Here is a 19,857-nt window from a genome sequence, read left to right as displayed (position 1 = left end):
ATATTGCACTGAAAATTTAGCTCGTATTAGTTGGAATAAATAGATAGTGTAGAGCATTTTCTGTTTTTGAGATTGCACGGTCACATAGTGTGTCATTTTGCTCTTCCGTAAGCCAACCACATTTCACTGCTCGTCAGAGATGTCCTAACGAACACAAGCTGTTTTGAAGCTAGAAAAAATTGACTGATTTTGCATGTGAATGTTTTGTGACAAGGGTGGCTATAACATAAGTCACAAAAAAAAGAAAATAATTGTTTGTGGGACATCTTTTCAGTTGCTAACGGGGGACACTGCGGTTTGACCGTTTTTTCTTATTTCTTAAGTTATGAAGTTGAAATGTTTACACCTGATGTAGTTTCCTCTGCTGATAACAAATATGCAATTAGATTTTACCTAGCTTATATAGATGTCAAGATATTTCAAGTGTCATGTTGGGCCACCTTGCCCAAAATTATGGCAACTTGCAGTGGAAATATTGGCCTGTATTTTACATGTGCATGCTCTAGAAGGACCAGGGAATGCAACCATAGCACAGGCATAATTTTAGATGAATCACCAAAAAAGTTACAGCCTTTAGAAATTTCCAGTCTGAAAATGCAATTTTCTAGAACCAGATAAATTGATTGTAATTTATATTTATGCATAGAAATATGTATTTGTTTTAGTATGGTTGCACAAAGCATCTTATAAGCTTTCAAATGCAACAAAAATGCAAATCGGACCAGTAGATCTCAAGATATCATGGGCAAGGGCTGTCAGTGTAGCGAAAAAATCCGTTTTGAGAAATCAAGAAAAGAAGTTTGAGAACCCAGTAACACTTTATTATGGCCAATAACAGCCATGAATCTGCAAGGGTTCATCCCTAGAATGCACCAGGCATGTAGTCAGAGTCTCTTTCAGTTGTGCGCTTTTTCATAGCGCTGCGGAACCTTTCTGCTTGTAGATGCTTTGCATCGGATGTTGCAAGCCAGCGCCGATCCTTCTCAGCTGACCTCTCAATAGCTGCAGTGCCATGATTTACGCTCAGCTGCTGCAGAATAGCTTTGGTGGCATACTCCTTGCCGGCATTGACTCTTGTTACTGGTTCGGCAACAGCTGACTGCACTGCAAACAAAGAGGCCTGTTTGGTCTTGGGCACCAGGGACCAAATGACAGAGTGAAGACTCTCATTTGAGTTCTGCATTTTTCCTCGTTGGCAGCGCTCAAGCAGCTTCCTATCGGAGAGGCGGACAAAAACAGGTTGCAGAGCATCTGCGACATACTTTGGCAAGTTATAGCGATGCTTTGGGGGTGGCTCATTCTTTGCCAAAGCCTGGTTGTACTTGCACCAGGATTCCTGGCCTTGAGGGCAGAGACCATGGTTTGTCTCAGCATCCGTTGATGTAACATGGTGGTAAGTGGCAAGCACAGCATTGTGCATTTTCTCGATATCACCCTGGTGTGTTTTCAAAGCCCATCCATAATACATGGTGAGCTTTGTAATGAGCTCGCCAGTCAGCTTTCCTTTGCCGCTGAGGCTTGGTCTGTTTTCTTTTTTTTTATGCACTAGGTTACGTAGTGCTGTCCCCATTCTCTTGCTGACGTGGTTGGTGCAGTCTTCTTTCTGTATCTGCACATATCCGTATGCCTTTGCCTCTTGTAGATTGTTGAAGGCGTGGCTGTCGCCATCACAGAGCATGGTGACATAGCGCAGCCCATACTTTTCAAGTGAGCGGCTGAAAAGAATCCTGGCTGCTTCAACTTCCATTTCACCTGGCTTGCTCGACGTGTTCTTCTGGAATTTGTGTTCCGCTTGCCATGCTTCAAATTCGGGATCGTCCTCCTTCAGACCACAATGGCATCCCAGGCAGAAGTTTGACAAAACAACAAAATCTAGAACATAGCCCGTGAAGAGTTCTATTACTGTTCCAACGCACACATGCGATGAATGGCCCCGTGTGAGCCACGTTCCATCGAACGACACAGCTATGTTTGCTGGGTGATCGAAGTTCAGGTTCTGGTAGGCAAGCTTCACCGCACCAGCACAGTCCCTCATCACTTGTGCGGCAGCGTTTAGAGCTGTAGAAGGGTTCAGCTTATCCTTCAAGTAACCTTGGCATGTTTTGTAGTGCGTACCCCGCCGGGAAATGTTGAGCGCGGCGAAAATGTCGTTCAATGCGGTCTGCCCGTTTCCTGTGCTTGCAGCCGCACGCGCGGCGAGAACGTTTACTTCGAAGGGGTTGCAGGTCGTGTTCGTGCCGACTCTAGGCGAGCTCCAAGTAGTTTTTACCTGCCCGCAGACTTCACAATTGAGCGGGAGCTTCACAGCAATCCCAAATTCCAGCTCACCTTTTGAAATGTTCACGGAACCGCCGCACACTTTGCACTTCACACATTCGAGCAGCTCATTCACGGAGGTTAGGGCTAGCACCGTGAACGGTGTTCCCGACACGAGCGAATCGTTGATCGTTGCTCTCAATAGAGATCGCTTTCGCCGAGTGCCTGAAACTGATGAAAGTTCATGCCGTGCCTCCGTCGCGCGACGCTCTAGCTCCGTTTTATCGGCGTCGGTCAGGAACGGTGTGTCTACACGGACGGCTGTCCTGGCTTCTTTGGTTGTTGCAGCATCTTCCAACGACGCCGCGGCAGGGCTCGTAGTGTCGGCGGTCTCCGATGCTGGTGCATCCGGCGACATTTCGCGTGACTGCGACCGTGGCGGCCGTGATTGCGGTCGTTTTTTCTTTTTTCCAAATGCATGGGCAGTACAGGACTTCCTTTTACCACCAGCCATCGTAGCGCGTCCGAAAAAGCTCTATCCAAATGGCGGACGCAATGCAGTTTTCTTGTATCTTTTTAGCTGACGATTTCTCAACATCCAATAGGGAGGCGCGATTCAGGACACGTGACACGAAAGTGCCAATGCGGCACGAGTATTTTTTATTTTTTACTGGCTTGTTGCACCGCTGTTGCCAGATGCACAGACTGTTTTCTACCGAAAACGGATAGCTGAGAGCTTCGCGTTTCAAACGAGACCAAAATGGTTGCGCTCCGCGGCACGGTTCTTCCGCAGTACGCGTTTGAATTTGACCGTTTTTTGAGTTGTTCTCGCGAGAAAAACTTCCACACAGATGACTTTGAAGAGCAATAAATCGATAAATACTTCATAGAGAGTTGTAATATTTTATGTATGGGTTCTTGAGAATGTCTAGATTTGGAAAAAAAATACTTTGAGAAGTCGATTTTTTTGTCATTTTTCGGCCGCAAACCCCCGTGTCTACCCTTAACCCACATATGCCAAAACTTCAGAAATGAAAAAAAAAATTAAATATTTTACAGTATGAAATGTTTTTTACTTCACGATTCAGAATCATCCTTTTATTGACAGAAGTAATATTCTCAAAACAGACTTTTTAGCCATCCTGCAGTGTGGGATACTAGGAAAATTCGCTACTTGCTACGCATGGTAAAGCTTCAGACACCGCATTTCTCATTATGTGTGGTGGTTTCTTTCTGAGAGTGTGCAAAAATTATTTTTCTTGCAGAATTACAATGTAGTGGGGGTTTAATTTCAAATATGGCATCCAGAGTAGACTGGCAGATCTTTCCAAATGCACAGAACGCACAAAACTGAACACATACAACACGCCCCTTGCACAGGAAAAGTTTAGACCCTCTTGAACCTATGCTAGTGGGTGCTAGCTTTTACATGATAAACTTTTAGAGTTAATTCTCAAGAAAAGCAGTGTCCTTCTTGTAGGGTGTTGGATGGAGTAGACTCCCTTTAAGACCGCCTCCTAAGACCATGAAGACTGTTCATCTTATCAGAAGTTCATCTAATCAGGACTGCTTCTAAAAATGATGTTCGAGCATGCAGTGTGTCTCCAAATACTTCGTATATCTGAACAAAGCAATGAAATGGTCTTTTAGGAAAAAAATAACTGCAACATAAGCATTCATTGCACTGCTAGTGGTCTGGTACACATTGATTGACCTAATAAGGCATCTGGCATTGTTGGCTGTTGCCCAGTCTGTTATTTTTTCTTGTGTGTCTGTTGAGAAAATCGTCTGGCTGCTACAAACGCAGACATCTCACTTAAGGGGGGACACGGCTCTTTCGGGCCGGAAATTCGCGAAAAAATCGGTTTTTCAGTTTTGCCATATTCGGATTCATGAGGTCATTCTGCATCTGTCATCGAATTTTTAGAAAGGAAGGATCAGTATTTGCTTCGTAATAGGCATTTAAATATCCGAAGGCGCACGCGTTTAAGGGGGGACGCGGGTCTTTGCGATCAAAAAATGATGAAAAAATCGATTTTTCAATTTTGTCACAGTTGGACGCACGGCATCATTTTCTATCTTATTGCCAAGTTTGGTGGCCTGAAACCGCATATTTTTCGCAAAATCGCTGATTAAAGATGAAATCTCGACAGAACTGCTCGCGAAAAAACATAGCAAAATGTCTATTTTGCGGCGTCTGTCGCGTGAGAACCACCCTTTACAGCGCTGCAATCTTGGTCTCGTTCAAAAGAAGAAGGCCTGAGCTTTTTTTCCCGCCGAAGCGAAGGCCGATCACGATTCGCAGGCAAGAACAAGACTGAAAACAAACAAAGAAATTCAGCCATAGTATTGGCTATATGTGGTCACGTGGCAAAATCAACGTCTCCTATTGGCCGGCGCCATTTTCTTCGGACGCTCTGTGCTTTCATGGGTGACGCCATTTTGAAAATACCACCATGGAGAAACCGTACCGGAAATTCCACAACGTGCACAAATTCGACAAGAAATGAAGAACACGTCGCAGAAATAATGCCGAAGAAATAATGCCGAATAATGTTCATCGCCAGCGTTGCCGACCAGCCGCAACGGTGAGCCAGAACATCAACCGGCGGATGAACCGACCTTTGCAACCATTCCGCCGTTCGCCTCGGGTGCGGCGCACGTCGTAGCGACATTGGAAAGGGGCGAAGAGCTGGATGATGGTCTCATCGCACAAGCAGCGATTTCAAGAAAAGAGAGTTACGTGCCGGAGCGCGAATCGACGGTCGTGACGGATGCTTTCACGCCAAGTGCGGCGTGTGCCTTCGACACGGAGCAACCCTCGGACTCGGGTGAGATCGGCAATCGGCGGCGGCAGGTTCGAGTCGACACTGCGTTTTTGACCCATGCTGATCACGAGCAGTTACAGAAGGATTCTGACGATAAAATCGCGAGCCTAACAGTGATTTCTGCTAGCCAGAGGAAGATGCGAACGCTTGAGACAAAATGCACAGCTGACGACCCGCCAGCGTCTGCAGCTACCTACACTATCGTCGATTTGGCGGCGATCAACAAACTGCTCCAAAATACTGTGTGCCAGACTTGCGATGGGGACGTTGCCATCACGAAAAATGGCACGGAGTATGGGATTGCTGTTAAATTGTGCATGGAGTGCCACAATTGTGGAAGTATCGCCAGTGAAAGGAGCTCTCGGCACGCAGACGGCAGTGCGAAGTGCAGGCCGTTTGAAGTGAATATTCTCGCAGCTCGTGCTATGCAGAGCACTGGTAATGGCCAGACTGCCCTCAATGACATTTTTGCAACAATGGGTGTGTCCCATAGGGGTCTACACCATAAGAGTTATCAGGGCTATTTGAAAACTAAGTTGAACCCTGCAGCAACAAGGGCTGCAGAAAAGGTGCTTGCCAGCTGTGCCTTATCAGTGAAGGGTTTATACAAAGAGCTGTGCTTTGACAGCCCTGGAAATGTGGCTGTCTGTTTTTATGGCACGTGGCTGACCAGGGGTCACACATCCCATATAGGTGTGGGCACAGTGATTGAACTCTTTTCTGGTTATGTTTTAGATTATGTGGTTCTGTCCAACTTTTGTGCAGGCTGCACACGTGCACCGCCAAAGGAAGACCCAGAATATGAAATCTGGTTGTCTAATCATGACTGCCAGAAAAATACCTACAGTAAATCGGGGCTCATGGAAGTTGAAGCTGCCGTCACTCTTTTTGAGCGTTCGCTTTCACGTCATGGCCTGCGCTACTCAGTCATGCTTTGTGACGGTGACAGCCGGCCATTCAACGCTATTCAAGAAGCTAGCGTATATGGATACATACCAGTTAGAAAAGAAGACTGTGTTAACCATGTCAAGAAGCGCATGGGGACTGCATTGTGCAACATCCTGAACAAGCACAAAGGCAGAGGTGAATCGCTTAGTGGAAGAGGCCGCCTGACAGGGGACCTCATTGAGAAGCTTTCAAAATATTATAGCTGGGCCCTGAAGTCCAATGTAGGTGATGTGGACAGCATGCAGCAGGCAGTAATGGCTACTTATTACCATGTTACTTCTACAGACATGCTGTCTGATCATAGTCTGTGTCCAAGTGGCCCCGACTCTTGGTGTAAGCACAACGCTGCTGCCGCCAGAGGAGAAACGCCGCCTAGCCACACTTACAATCTCCCTGACAATGTAAAAAAGGCACTGCGCCCGGAGTATGAGCGGCTATCTGATAAGGAGCTGCTGAAACGCTGCCAAAGTGGCAAAACTCAAAATGTGAATGAGTCCTTATACTCTGTTATTTGGTCACTCATTCCTAAGGACAAACATTCCTCATTGTTTGCCGTCGAGTCTGCAGTGGCTGAAGCAGTGATGCGCTTTAATTCTGGAATAAAGCAAGCACCTACACATATCCTTCAAGAATTGCACTTAGTGGAGAACTGCACCAGCTCTAAGAGAGCAAAAGAAAAGGACTCTCGAAGATTGACAAGCGCTGAGAGAAAACGTGGAGCCTCGGACACATTTTTGCAGTCGGCAAAGCGACGCCAGCGACAAAAGCACGATGCAGATTACTTGCCAGGTGCCTTCTAGGCTATTTGTTTTCAAGAATAAAGTATGTTAATGTGTTTACTATGATTCAATGTGTTTACTATGCTTCAATGTGTTGCAATTAGTTTTTTTGTGTTTTTCTCAGTTTTGTTTTTTTTAGTCACCATACCATCATCATCATCATCATCATCAGCCTTACTACACCCACTGCAGGGCAAAGGCCTCTCCCATGTCTCTCCAATTAACCCTATCCTTTGCCAGCTGCATCCACCCTTTGCCTGCAAACTTCTTAATCTCATCCGCCCATCTAACCTTCTGCCGCCCCCTGCTATGCTTACTTTCTCTTGGAACCCACTCCGTTACCCTTAAAGACCAGCGGTTATCTTGCCTTCGCATTACATGCCCTGCCCAAGCCCATTTCTTTCTCTTGATTTCGACTAGGATGTCATTAACCCGGGTTTGTTCCCTCACCCACTCTGCCCGCTTCCGATCTCTTAACGTTACACCTATCATTTTTCTTTCCATGGCTCGCTGCGTTGTCCTTAATTTAAGCTGAACTCTTTTCGTTAGCCTCCACGTTTCTGCCCCGTAGGTGAGTACCGGCAAGATTATGCTGTTGTACACTTTCCTCTTGAGGGAAATTGGTAAACTGCCACTCATGATCTGCGAGAATTTGCCATATGTGCTCCACCCCATTCTTATCCTTCTAGTTATCTCCCTCTCATGATCCGGATCAGCTGTCACTACCTGCCCTAAGTAGACGTATTCCGGCACAATTTCTAGGCTCTCGCTGCCAATTGTGAACTGTTGTTCCCTTGCTAGGCTGTTGAACATTAACTTGGTTTTCTGCATGTTAATTTTTAGACCCATCGATCTGCTCTGCCTGTCTAACTCATTGATCATGATTTGCAGTTCACCTCCTGAGTGACTCAGCAAGGCAATGTCATCAGCAAATCGCAGATTATTTAGGTATTCTCCATTTATTCTTATTCCCAACTGTTTCCAATTCAGGCCTCGAAATACCTCCTGCAAACATGCGGTGAACAGCATTGGCGAGATCGTGTCTCCTTGCCTGACGCCCTTCCTTATTGGAATTTTATTGCTGACTTTATGGAGGACTATAGTAGCTGTACAGTTGCTTCCAGTATTTTGACATAAGGCTCTTCTACCCCCTGATTATGCAATGCCTGTATGACTGCTGAGGTTTCCACTGAGTCGAATGCTTTCTCGTGCACAGTAGAAGTAGGCTGTAGGACAGTTTGAAAAGATACTGGGAAGCTATCTCAGGTGACGAAAGATCTGATTAAGAAGCGCCAAAACATGAAGGCATCTAACACTACCGATAGAATAGAGCTAACGGAGCTATCACCATACCAACTTCTGACAATGTTTTCTTGGCTTCCATTCAACCGATTTTGACCATGTTTGTGTTGTTTGGAAGCTGACCGTTTGCTGCTTGCAATAAAACCATCAAACATAAGCTTAGGTAGCTGTGAAGTTTTGGAAAACAGTTAGAATATAGCATTGTTTTCTCAGCTTTCTGTATATGAACTTCAAAGAGCTGTAACTTTCGTTCTAGAAGAGATAAAACAGTAAAACTACTCTTATTGCAAACCTCTATGAGAGTAGAATCTACTGGAATAAAGTTTGGTCAGATGGATGCAGCCAATTTTTTCAAAATGTCAGAAAACTTTGATATATTTTAATTACAAAATAATGGCAGTATTTACAAAAAAAATGGAGACCATATTTAAAATCAGGACACTGAAATGCATCAGCCCTGAAGTTTTCGTTTGGCTAATATTAATAATAAAAATTATTTTTCTAAGACCCTTTTTCCCCTTAAGGGGGGACACGGCTCTTTCGGGCCGAAAATTCGCGAAAAAATTGGGTTTTTCAATTTTGTCATATTTGGATTCACGAGGTCATTTTGCACCTGACATCGAATTTTTAGAAAGAAATAGCCAATATTTGCTTAGTATTAGCCATTTAAATTTCTGAAGGCGCACGATTTGCCTTTTAAATTGAGGTCAAATCATGCCTCGCCGTCACTCGGTACCTACGCGCTCCTCCGATGCCGTTTTGATCTCGTTAAAAAGCTCGCGCCTCCAGCTTATTTTTAAAATCGGTAAGCAGCGCTGGGATTTTTCCATTCGCGGACAGAATGACAGCAAAAAAAACGTGCGCGCCGCGTTGTCATTGGTTAGAAAAGCCATGTGATCAAAATGGCGCTCTGTGATTGGGTAGGCGTCAATTTAGGCTTGTCTGCTCCAGAAGCGCGGCGCCATTTTGAGAGAGTCTGCCGCGCGGCGCGTGTGGATGAAGTATCACTCGTTTCATCGGTTCGGCGCCCGGAAACGGTGAAAACGCAAAAGGCACAAGGAGCCTGGACTATCGCAGCCTCCGCAGAGCGAGGGTCAAAGTGCGGATGGCGCGCTGCCAACCGCACCGTGAACGACCGTGAAGCGCGTTGCAGACCCGCGCCGTCAACGACGCATCGCTAGTGCTGTTACCGGCTCCGCTCCCGAGCAAAAACGAAGAAAACGCTGTTTGAATTGACACAGCCTCAGCAGGGCGAAGGTGGAAGTGTTGTTGGAGCGCTGCCAAGCGCATCGTGAATGGCCATGAAAGCACGTCACGGACACGCGCCGTCAACAACGATGCATCACCAGTGCCGTCGCTGGCTCCGCTCCCGAGCAAAAACGAAGAAAACGCAATTCGAGTCGACGCTGCAGTTGACCCGCCTCAGCAGGGCGAAGGTCGAAGTGTGGTTGGCACGTTGCCATCTGCGTCGTGAACAACCGCGAAGCGCATCGCGGATCCGCGCCGTGGACGACGGCACACCTCCAGTGCCGTCGCCGGCTCTGCTCCCGGGCAAAAACAATGTGCAGCTCGAGTTACGCCAGCCGTGTATGCATCGATGGTGGAATTATGAAATTATGACCGATAGCGATGTGGTCGAAACTAGTGCCCGTGAACGGTGATACTTCGTTTTGAATTGACGCTAGCGACAACATGAAAGCGAGCATTTCATCGCGTCTGTTTCTGAGGCTCCACCAAGAAGCAAAAGTTATCCATGGGCATCATTATGATGGCAAAAAGGAGGCAGAGAGATGAAATGCATCCTGATTATGCCCCTGGTACATTCCTATGAGTTTGAAGTTGTTCCTGTCGCATGAAGATGGTTGGAAACGTTTTTTGTCGTTTTCTCAAAACAGCAATTTTGACACATTTGCAATAGTGCAGGGATGATATCTCTGGCACAAGGGCAACATTGCTGTTTGCTATCACGGCTCATGGCTGTCTAGAGGTCATTTCTCCCACATAGGCATCGGAGCTGCCATGGAGCTTTTTACGGTCTATGTGCTTGATTATGTTGTATTGTCAAAGTACTGTTTGGGCTGTAAAACTGGCCCAAAGCCTGACAGTGCGGGTTATGCTGAATGGAAAAAAAGCCATCAGTGCCTGAAAAACACTGAAAGTAAAGCCGGGCAGATGGAGGTTGAAGCTGGTCTAATTCTTTTTGAGAGGTTGCTTAAAAGCACTACATGCACTACACAATGATGCTGTGTGATGGAGACAGCAGGACATTCAATGCTACACAGGATGTAAAAGTGTATGGCTTTATTGAAGTCGTGAAAGAGGACTGCGTTAACCAAATTCAGAAAAGAATGGGGACTGCGCTCCGCAACTTGCTACAAAAGCACAAAGCAGACGGCAAACGAAGCCTTGGAGGAAAAGGCAAGTTAACTGCAGAACTCATCACCAGACTCAGCATAGGCTCTGCATATATTTAGACGCTATGCAGTGGGCAGTTATGGCAACTTACTACCATATCACCTCAACTGATGGCTGCCCAAACCACAGCCTCTGCCCGACTGGTGAGGGTTCTTGGTGCCGCCAAAATGCTGCCAAGGCAAAGGTGAACCTCTGCCCAAGCATCAATACAACCTACCAAGGCATGTTGCAGAAGCTCATTTGCCTGTTACAAAAGCCTGGCTGAGAAGAGCCTACTTGAGAGGTGCCAACGGTACAAGACACAAAATTCAAATGAGAGCTTGAACACTGTTATTTGGAGCCTGATTTCTAAGGAAAAACATTCATCACTGTTCACAGTGCAAACAGCCATTGCTGAAGCAGTACTCTGCTCCAGCACTGGCAGTGAATATACCACAACTGCAATCTTGAACGAGCTGGACATGAACGCCAGCAGCACTGCCTCCAGGAGAGCAAAAGAGAAAGACTTGCGCTGCAGCTCCAGCTCCACTAAGAAGCAAGAGTCAGCTATGGGTATCAGGAAGATGGCAAAAAGGCGACACAGAGATGCCATGCATCCAGATTATGCCCCTGGTGCATTTGTTTGAATTTTAACTTATTACTTTTACATAAACATAGTTGGAAACGCTTTTTCTTATTTTCTCAAAACTACAATTTTGACACATTTCCAATAGTGCAGGGATGATATCTCTGGTTCTAGGTGGACTAGCTTCATAATTCTTTTTTTTGTTGGAAAAATGAACTCACCGAGAGTGAAATAAGACTAAAACAAGACCAAATACCAATTAGTATAATTTTAAAACAATACAATTTGTCTGAGCCTCATATCAAATTTTCCCTGGTATGAAGTTTAATATGCCATATCTTTTGTTCAAATGGGTCTAAAAACGTTCATATTACCTTATTTCACACAGTGGACATTCTAGAGCATGCCTGTATGCTCAACTTCACTGTGGCCTTTACTGTTACATAATTAAATTACCTGCAAGTTTCAAACAAAGATTACGTAATATTTTGAGAACAACTTGTTTCACAGGAAAACTGAGTGCATATTTGAAATCAGCATACTGAAATGCATAAATCAGGTAAGTTTTATGAATATCCATCAAGAAATAAGGAAAATAGTCTTAAGAGGGGTGTCCCCCCTTAACCTTCCGAGATATCCTTCAGTGCCCTCACATTGTTCGAAGAACTACACTAAAGTGTCCAGGCAAGCGTCAGCTGCATCACAGGTCACCAATAGAGATTCAGGCGCAACATCCATGCTGTTGTCAGCAGCAGTTTCTGATGATAGGTCGAGAACCTTTTCAATTAAAGCTTCCAGTGTGTCAGCCCTGCACGTTTGCCCACCTTCATCAATGCTGCCATACGTACTCATGTCAACGGAGACACCTTTACTCCTCAGTGTAGAAACAATGCTTCTCTCCTCTAAGTTCGCAGTGGAGTCCTCACTCATAGTTTCATTCTGCGCTGAGCAGTCACTAGGCGCCACAATCCCCGCATGGCGGAAGGCATTGGCAATGGTCGCTTAATTAACCTGCTTCCAGGCACTTGTCAGTAAGTGGACAGCACTTAGCAGGTTCACTGTGTACTCTTCACTGGTCTCCATGCAAATTAGCATCCTTTGCAACCGAGAGCGCCAATAGTGCCTCTTCAACCTGCTTATCACTCCCTGGTCCATGGGCTGCAGCTTCGCCGTTTTATTTGCTGGTAGAAATTCCAGACGGATGGCAGAAAGCCCAGTGACGTGACCATGTCCGGGACAGTTATCAACAGCAAACAGAACTTTCCTTTTCTGTCTCTGGAAGTGGTGATCCATCTCCTGAAGCCACTGCTCGAAAAGCGCTTGCGTCATCCATGCCTTCGAATTAGCCATGTACGTGACTGTCAGCATTTTTATGTTTTTAAAGCAGCACGGTGCTTTAGACTTCCCAATCACCAGCAACCTTAGCTTGTCAGTCCCAGACATATTCGCGCCCACGAGGACCATTACCCGAAGCTCGCTGTGCTTTCCCGCCACGCAGTTATTACCAGCAAATGCGAGCGTTTTGTTTGGAAGCAGGTGGTAGAATAGTGCAGTTTCGTCTACACTGCATTTATTTTGAGAGTCATATTCTTCCATGGAGGTCATTCAGCTTGTTCTGCCTCCAATCGCTGTAGGTCATTTCGTCCACTGCACTGGCCTCACCGACAACACAACGAAAGGCCAGTGCATGCCTTCTCCGAAAACGGTCGAGCCAGCCATCGTTGCACGCAAACTCCACATTCAGCCACAGCGTTATTTCTTCTGCTTTTGCTTTCAATATCACTCCATTCACTGGCGAATTCCCACCGCACGCTCTTTTCACCCAAGCAAGCAAAACGTCTTCTAGGTCTTTGTGCATAGCTGTGCGCATTCTCTTCCGCTTTGGTGCAAACTCACCGTCTTGCAAAGCATTAGTAATCCGCTCCTTGTCTTTCACAATACCGCTCACGGTACTTTTCGCGATGCCGAACTTGCGCGCTATTTCGGTCTTTGAAAGCCGGCCAGCGCGAACTTCGGTTAAAACTTCAAATCTTCTCACGAAGCTCAAGCGGCTTTTTCCGACGTTTTGGCTTACTAGTCATACTAGCAACACGATGAACAGGGTGCGCACTAAAACAAACAGCGGACACCACAATGTGGCGGCGTACAGACAGGCGGGAGATTGCGGAACATGGCAAGGTCACAGCGCACACGCATGCCATGAACAATCGATATGCCTACTGCACAGTTTGCGCGGCAGCCAGCAAACACGTGAGACACTGCCACATGGCATCGGTAGCACTGGCATGACGACACTGTCATGTGATTATCATTGGGAAACAGCATTGGCTGCTTTTTGTTCTCTCTTTTTTCTCTTTGCCTTTTTTTATTCTCGAGTTTTGCTGGCTTTCCTGGCTGGGCTGCCCGCATGTTCTTTCTCTCTCTCTCTCTCTCTCTGTGCCGCTTTTCCTCCCTGCCCGAGATTGTAGGAGGAGTCTGCAAGTTGCAAGAACTCTGCCGACACGACGCGAATCTACTGGCGCAATAAAGACAGATTATTGTTGGGAGTTTGCTGCAGGGGGTGGAAGGGGGGGTGGGGGGGTGCAAGGAGTAGGGAGGGGAGGAGCAGCGGCAGTTCTGCTTTCGCAGAATCGCCTTTTCAACGAAGACGTGGTTAGGTCTCTGCCTCCCTGCATCGCACGGAGGGTTGGCGGCGCAAAAAAGCTTTCATCTTTTTTCACTTTTTCATTCTTTCTTTCCGCTGAAATACTGCTTGAATGGTCGAGTAACGCTGCTTGGCTTGGGCGCGGTTGGTTGTGAAAGTTCATCTTAACCGAATAGCGCGTGCGCAGTGTACATCGTAAGCAGATTTTTTTTGCATTGGCTCTATGGGAAACCAAACAAACGACCTCCACTGTTCATCTTAACCGAGGGTTCATCTTAAGCGAGTTCGTCTTAACGGGAGTCTACTGTTTATGGGTTAAACTGATAGAGAGCTGTGCAAAGTAAACTTTATGCTGACTGCCCCGTGCTTAATATTAATTGAACTGAGGCTGCTGGGGTTAATGATTCACTTGGCAGCATAACCATCTGCTAAAGTCAGCAGGTGAGGTTATTACTTCTGGAAGAATTTTCTGAGCCACCGTGACTCCCTTGGTTTCTTATTTTTCTTTATTAAGAGCTTCATGGTAGCGTTTTTTTTCTGCTGTGCGTGCTCTGTCGCAAGCCTATGCTAGCACTTTAAAAGTGGTGGTATTGCCATCAGTGGAAGCACTGCACAGTAAAAAACCCCAGGGAGTGTAAACTAATCCGGTGCCCTCCACTGTGGCGTCTCTCATGTGCAGCTGTGAGAGATTCAGCCTCATTAACCGTGCCTTACTCTCTTTTGTGATACCAGCAACGAAGCTGGTTCTCAGAATCAGTCTTTAGGCGATCCAGTTTACAGCAGTTGGTGGTACAGTCAAGCCCGCTTATAACGAACATGAGCATCACGCGGCGCCCGTTCGTTATATCCCAAAGTTTGTAGTAAGTGGACCACAGCTTTAAAGACAGTTGCTTGTCAAAACACAAAATTTCAAAAATTTTTTCTTTGCGAAAAAGTTCGTGATGGACGTCTGTTTTTGCAGCGCAGATCCGATGAGTGAGGTCTCCAGTTTATTTAAAGCAGAAGCGTGCTCTTTGCCGAGGCCCTTGGCACAGTCAAGGTGTCTGAGGCTCTCTGTGTAGCCCATTGCTGCAGGCACGCTTATGGCAGCTGGCCCCAAAGTTTCATCGTCATCCGATTCCTCCGCGTCACTCTTGTCCCGCACTTCAGAAATGATTCCCACGTCCGTGCTCAGTTCCGCGGTGTCGGCATTGTCGTCAACAGAAATAGAATCATTCCAACCAATGTCGACCCCCCATGCCGGAGTCGACGACGTGCTGCCTCAAATCGCTGCCGGGCTGGTCATCTTCCGAAACATCGGGCTCAGCATCAGCAGACACTGTGTCAACGAAGCTGGTCTTGTGGAAGCAGTTCCGCACGCAAGTGGCCGCCACCTTCGCCCAGGCCGGTTTCATCATCTCTACCGCTGAATACAATGGAAATGGGCACAGTGTTTCCATCCGCCGTCCCGAATTACAACCAGGGAACGAGATTTGAACGAAGCCAACGAAACGTCCGCACCACAATAAGAGTGACAAAAGCGCGCAGCAGGGTAGACTAGCAACGTGGACAAGCGGCAATCAACCTAAAGATATACAGATGCACAGTGCCAGCGAAGAGACCAATGAGGGGCGTCCGTGAGCGTCAGTGCAGCCACCTCTTGGCTACCACGGCAGGCTTACTTCACGGAGTGTGGCCTCCAAGATTAGCCCAGGCAGCGCGGCTGATTGCGGAGGCCGCGCACGGATTTGCAAGAGAGAGAGGAGAGGGGAGCAGAGTTGCGAGGAGGGGCAGGAGGGCGATCTTGGAAGGCGCGTCACCGAGGAAAAGGTAGCTCGCTTGAGAGCGGCATGAAACAGGGCCAGCGGGGAGGGCAGTTCGCCTCCGATGAGGCTCTGGAAAACAAGCCATGCGCTGGGCGCAAAACGGGATCGGAGGCAGGTTATCTCGCATCTCGGCACCGGGCTTATGCCATCCGTTCGCTGTAACCGATCAGCAGGGCTTAAGGGCACAGGGTAAGGTAAAATTAGAAAAAAAATCGTTTTTTTTTTCTTTTGGAATTTTAGAAGTTCAATTCTTTCTACACATGTTCCATGATCGCACTTTCCTCAGAAAGCCATATTTACGGCTGAAAAACGCTTTTTCCGAAACCAAGTAGTGAGCGGCCACGCCCCCTTTCAGGATTAACGTCAATTTTTTCAACCAAAAAGTCCACCACCTGATTTCAAAACTTGTCTAAAATCAGCTACATATAAAAAATTGTCTGGCAACTATTGTACAGCTCCTCTTTTTTAGCCAAGACAATCCTGAGACGCTTTGCACGTTTTTTCCAGGTTTCTGCAACCTTCATGCAGCTGCGTCCGAGTGCTATCCCTTTCGATCAGTATTGTAAATTGTGCCGGTGTTGGTTGCTGCTGATAAGTTGAGATGCCCAGGGCAAAGAAGGCCTTCGTCAGGCGTGAATTTCACGGCAACCGCTACGCTCATCGTGAAAAAGCAAAAGGATGTCCACGACCGAATGAGATCCCGAACGCCGAACGCGCCAGCTCCTCGACATCGAAGCTTTCAAGATTTTCTCTGTGCTTCCAGGAAGAGGATGTGCTACAGAGCAGCAGCCAATATGCCTTAATGGACATGGACGGCATTTGTGCCGCAATTACACAGATTTGTGTGTGGAGAGAGTGCGGTGGAAGTGTTGAGCTCATCGAAATTGTGACAAAACGGGCAGGTGTTGCAAGCGTTTACAGTTTGAACTGTGAAGTGTGTAGTGCCGCACAACGATTTGAGACGTCGAAGAAAACTACTTCTGGCCTCTATGAAGCCAACCTCAGGTTAGTGTATGCCTTGAGGTCCATTGGTAAGGGAATGGCTGCAGGAAATATACTCTGTGCTATGCTAAACCTTCCTAAGCCGCCGCCGAAGTTTGCGAAATACAATCAAGAGCTTCTAGGTCACATCGAAGCTGCTGCTCAGGAGTCGATGAAAAGGGCAGCTGACGAAGCTGTGCAGCTGAATGAGGGGGATAAAGACATCGCAGTTGCTCTTGATGGAAGCTGGCAGAAGCGAGGCCATACTTCCAATAACGGCATAGTCTCTGCGACCAGTGTAGACTCTGGGAAAGTGCTGGATGTGGAGGTTTTGTCTAAACGTTGTCCAAAGTGCAGCATCAAGGGTACAAACAGTGACTCCCTTCATAGAGAGGTGTGCCAAAGCAACTACCAAGGCACCAGCGGTGGAATGGAAGTCGCAGGAGCACTGAAAATTTTCGGCAGGAGTGAGGAGCTTCACGGCGTTCGATACGTCAAATACCTTGGGGATGGTGACAGCAAGGCTTTTATGGCTGTGAAGGCACAAATGCCATATGGTGATTCCGTTGAAATATCCAAGGTTGAGTGCATAGGGCACGTGCAAAAAAGGATGGGCACAATGTTACGAAGGCTAAAAAAAGGAAACAAAGCAGGAAAACTCTCTGATGGAAAGAGCCTCTCGGGCCGAGGCCGGCTGACTGATGCAGTAATAGACAAGCTCCAGACGTACTATGGTTTGGCCATCAGAAGAAATGTAGGAAACCTGGATGAAATGCGAAAGGCCGTTTGGGCAACCTTCTTCCACTTATCGGCCACAGACGATGACCCATGCCATGGACTTTGCCCAAAGGGACCTGATACGTGGTGTGCCTTCAACAGAAGTCAGTCAGAGGGCAAGCCATTTTTCCACAAGGAGAGTTTGCCTGCATCTGTCTTGGAGGCTATCAAACCCATTTATAGGGAGCTATCGAAGGCTGAGCTCCTAGAGAAGTGCCTGCATGGGCGAACTCAAAATGCAAATGAGTCGTTCAACCATGTTGTTTGGGAACGCGCGCCAAAGAATGTGTTTGTTAGGCTTCGGACCCTACGGATGGCAACACTGGATGCTGTTCTTTCATTTAATGATGGTAGCATCGCACGGGTCAGCGTTTTGAAGGCGTGTGGATTGAACCAGGGAGCAACACCATCAAGTGGCTGAGGGAAGCTGACCATAAGCGCATGTGCTTTGCGGACCGAGCAACACGACAGCTTACAAAAGAGGCCCGACAGTCAAAACGACAAGCCGAAAAGCGAAAAAATGACGGCGACAGTGACTACGAATCAGGGGGCTATTAAACCAATTACTATGGAGGCGTTTCTGCGAATAAAAAATGGTTTTTCACATCATTTTTCTCTTTACGCTCTATTATCTCAAAACAGTTTTTTCTTACAAAGGTACCATTATTTCCAATGCCTTTCAAGACAGACGGCTGATTTTTTTTTGCAATCATCTACATAAGTGTTGCCAACTACTGAACTAGAATTAAGCAATTTCACTGAGCAGTTATTCTGTTATGAATTTTGAAATGCGCAAAGAAAGGCCAGATTTGTGTACTACCGGAAAAAATTTTATTAAAAATCGAATTTTCAACACATTTCAAATATTCTAGTTCAGTAAAAAGAGCACAAAATTTGGCAAACAATGATATATGTATTATTAGGCTACTGTTATTAGTTAGTGAGAAACATGTACCTCAACAGGGCCTAAAATGCATGGGAAGTATAGGGCTTACCCTGTGCCCTTAATGACGTTTGTTATACGTGTGATTTTGTGCCATTGAAATAATTATATTTTGATGGTCGCGAAAAGTCTCGTTCGTTATAAGCGATAGTTCGTCTTTAAGTGGGGCCGTTATATGTGGGCTCGACTGTATGTGCTGTGCCATCCCATTTTCATGAAAATTTTGTGTGCCACTTCACTGGTGCCTTACTTCTCCCCATAGCTCCCATCTTTTTTTGTCTCTAGCTTCAGAGTACTCCCTAATTGAAGTCCCCTGAATCTTCCATCATCTCAGTGTACAAATATTCATGTACACAGCAACACTTCTGATACTTTTTCTGCCAAACTTCAGTGACAAGGTTCAGTGCACTTGTGCTGTGCTCATACTATGCATCAGATGGCAAGCTCAACGTCTGCACCAATCTTACCTTATTTACTTGAATCTAGGCTTGCCACGATTCTAAGCATACACCCAAAAGTTGGAGGCCAAATAAAGCAGAAAACTTTCTTTGAATGCAGGCCTGCCGAAACAGCAATTGAGGACGACTGCAGGGACAGCATGCAAACGGGATTTATTTCCACGAACCTGCTCCCGCTCACTCGTCCTCGTCATTGCTGACCTCCTTATCACTGTCCTCTTCGTACAGAGCACAGTCCTCTGTGCCATCAAGTGCACTGAGAATGCTGTACTTTTGGAACAAGCGCGCAACCAAGCTTTCCGAAATGTCATCCCAGGCTGTAGCAATCCAGCTAGCTAAAACTCCTAGCAACGGCGTATTTGATGCGGCCTGTTGGAGTTTGCTTGAGCCTTTCACTTGTCCCATAGAATGCCTTGCTCTCTTGCCAGCTCTCTCACTTTGGCAACTCTGTGGTCACTGGAAGTGCCGCTGACCTTCACAATTTCACAAACTCTGCCAGTGCTGAATCCACTTGAGAATGGCAGCCTTTCTTTGGGCTCGTGAAGGCCCTTCTCGCTGTGGTGCAAGCAAAAAGCTCATCACGCTGCCCTCTTCCAACAGAAAATGAGGTCGAAATGGCAGGTATTGCACGTGTGTGCGTTTATTGGCATTGGCTATGGATATTAATAGCTACAGTGCCATCTTCTGTTGGCATCTTGTGGGGGAGCCAGATGCATGCAATTTTTTTAGCAAACATAGAACGGAAGTATCAGTTTGCACACACCAGAAACTTACGGTAAATGAGCCTGAATTGACAGGAATACACGGTATATTTTATTGGAGCCAAAATCTGTAAAACGCACATATGGTGAGATTCTGGTTGGCTTCATAACACACTGTTGACTGTGCATTGCGACAGTGTTCAACAGCTGCCCAAGGTCTTGAGTTTCAGTCCTTGCTACGGTAAATGCATTTCAGTGGAGATTATTGAAAAAAAAAAGCACCTGTGTCCTATGTTTGTTCGTGCAAGTTAAAGAATCACAGGAGGTCGCACTTAATCCAGAGCCCTCCACAGTGGCGTCTCTCAGAGGCCCTTTGCAGCTTCAAAGTGCAGAGCTCCATAAGAGCAGCCCGAGAACTGTTCCGCGGAACAGTTCTCGGGCTGCTCTCATACCCT

The 19,857-nt window shown here is 46.6% G+C and overlaps 2 protein-coding genes across 2 annotated transcripts in view; one reads left to right on the top strand and one right to left on the bottom strand.

Moving 5' to 3' along the window:
• Window positions 1-19,857, top strand: part of LOC144110752 (putative rRNA-processing protein EBP2) — a 60,293-nt gene that overhangs the window by 27,769 nt on the left and 12,667 nt on the right. The window lies entirely within an intron of this gene.
• On the bottom strand, window positions 748-2,674 carry LOC144110831 (uncharacterized). The gene has a single exon (XM_077643919.1). The coding sequence runs from the start codon at window positions 2,672-2,674 to the stop codon at window positions 863-865; it is 1,812 nt and encodes a 603-aa protein (XP_077500045.1). The 3' UTR covers window positions 748-862.

The sequence above is a fragment of the Amblyomma americanum genome, chromosome 11, assembly GCF_052857255.1.
Source record: "Amblyomma americanum isolate KBUSLIRL-KWMA chromosome 11, ASM5285725v1, whole genome shotgun sequence".
NCBI lineage: Eukaryota > Metazoa > Arthropoda > Arachnida > Ixodida > Ixodidae > Amblyomma > Amblyomma americanum.
Note: the sequence above shows the minus strand (reverse complement) of the source record. Positions and strands in the feature narration are given on the sequence as shown.

Coding starts and splice junctions, on each gene's coding strand:
- LOC144110831 (XM_077643919.1), bottom strand. CDS start 2,674: ATGTCGCCGGATGCACCAGCATCGGAGACCGCCGACACTACGAGCCCT.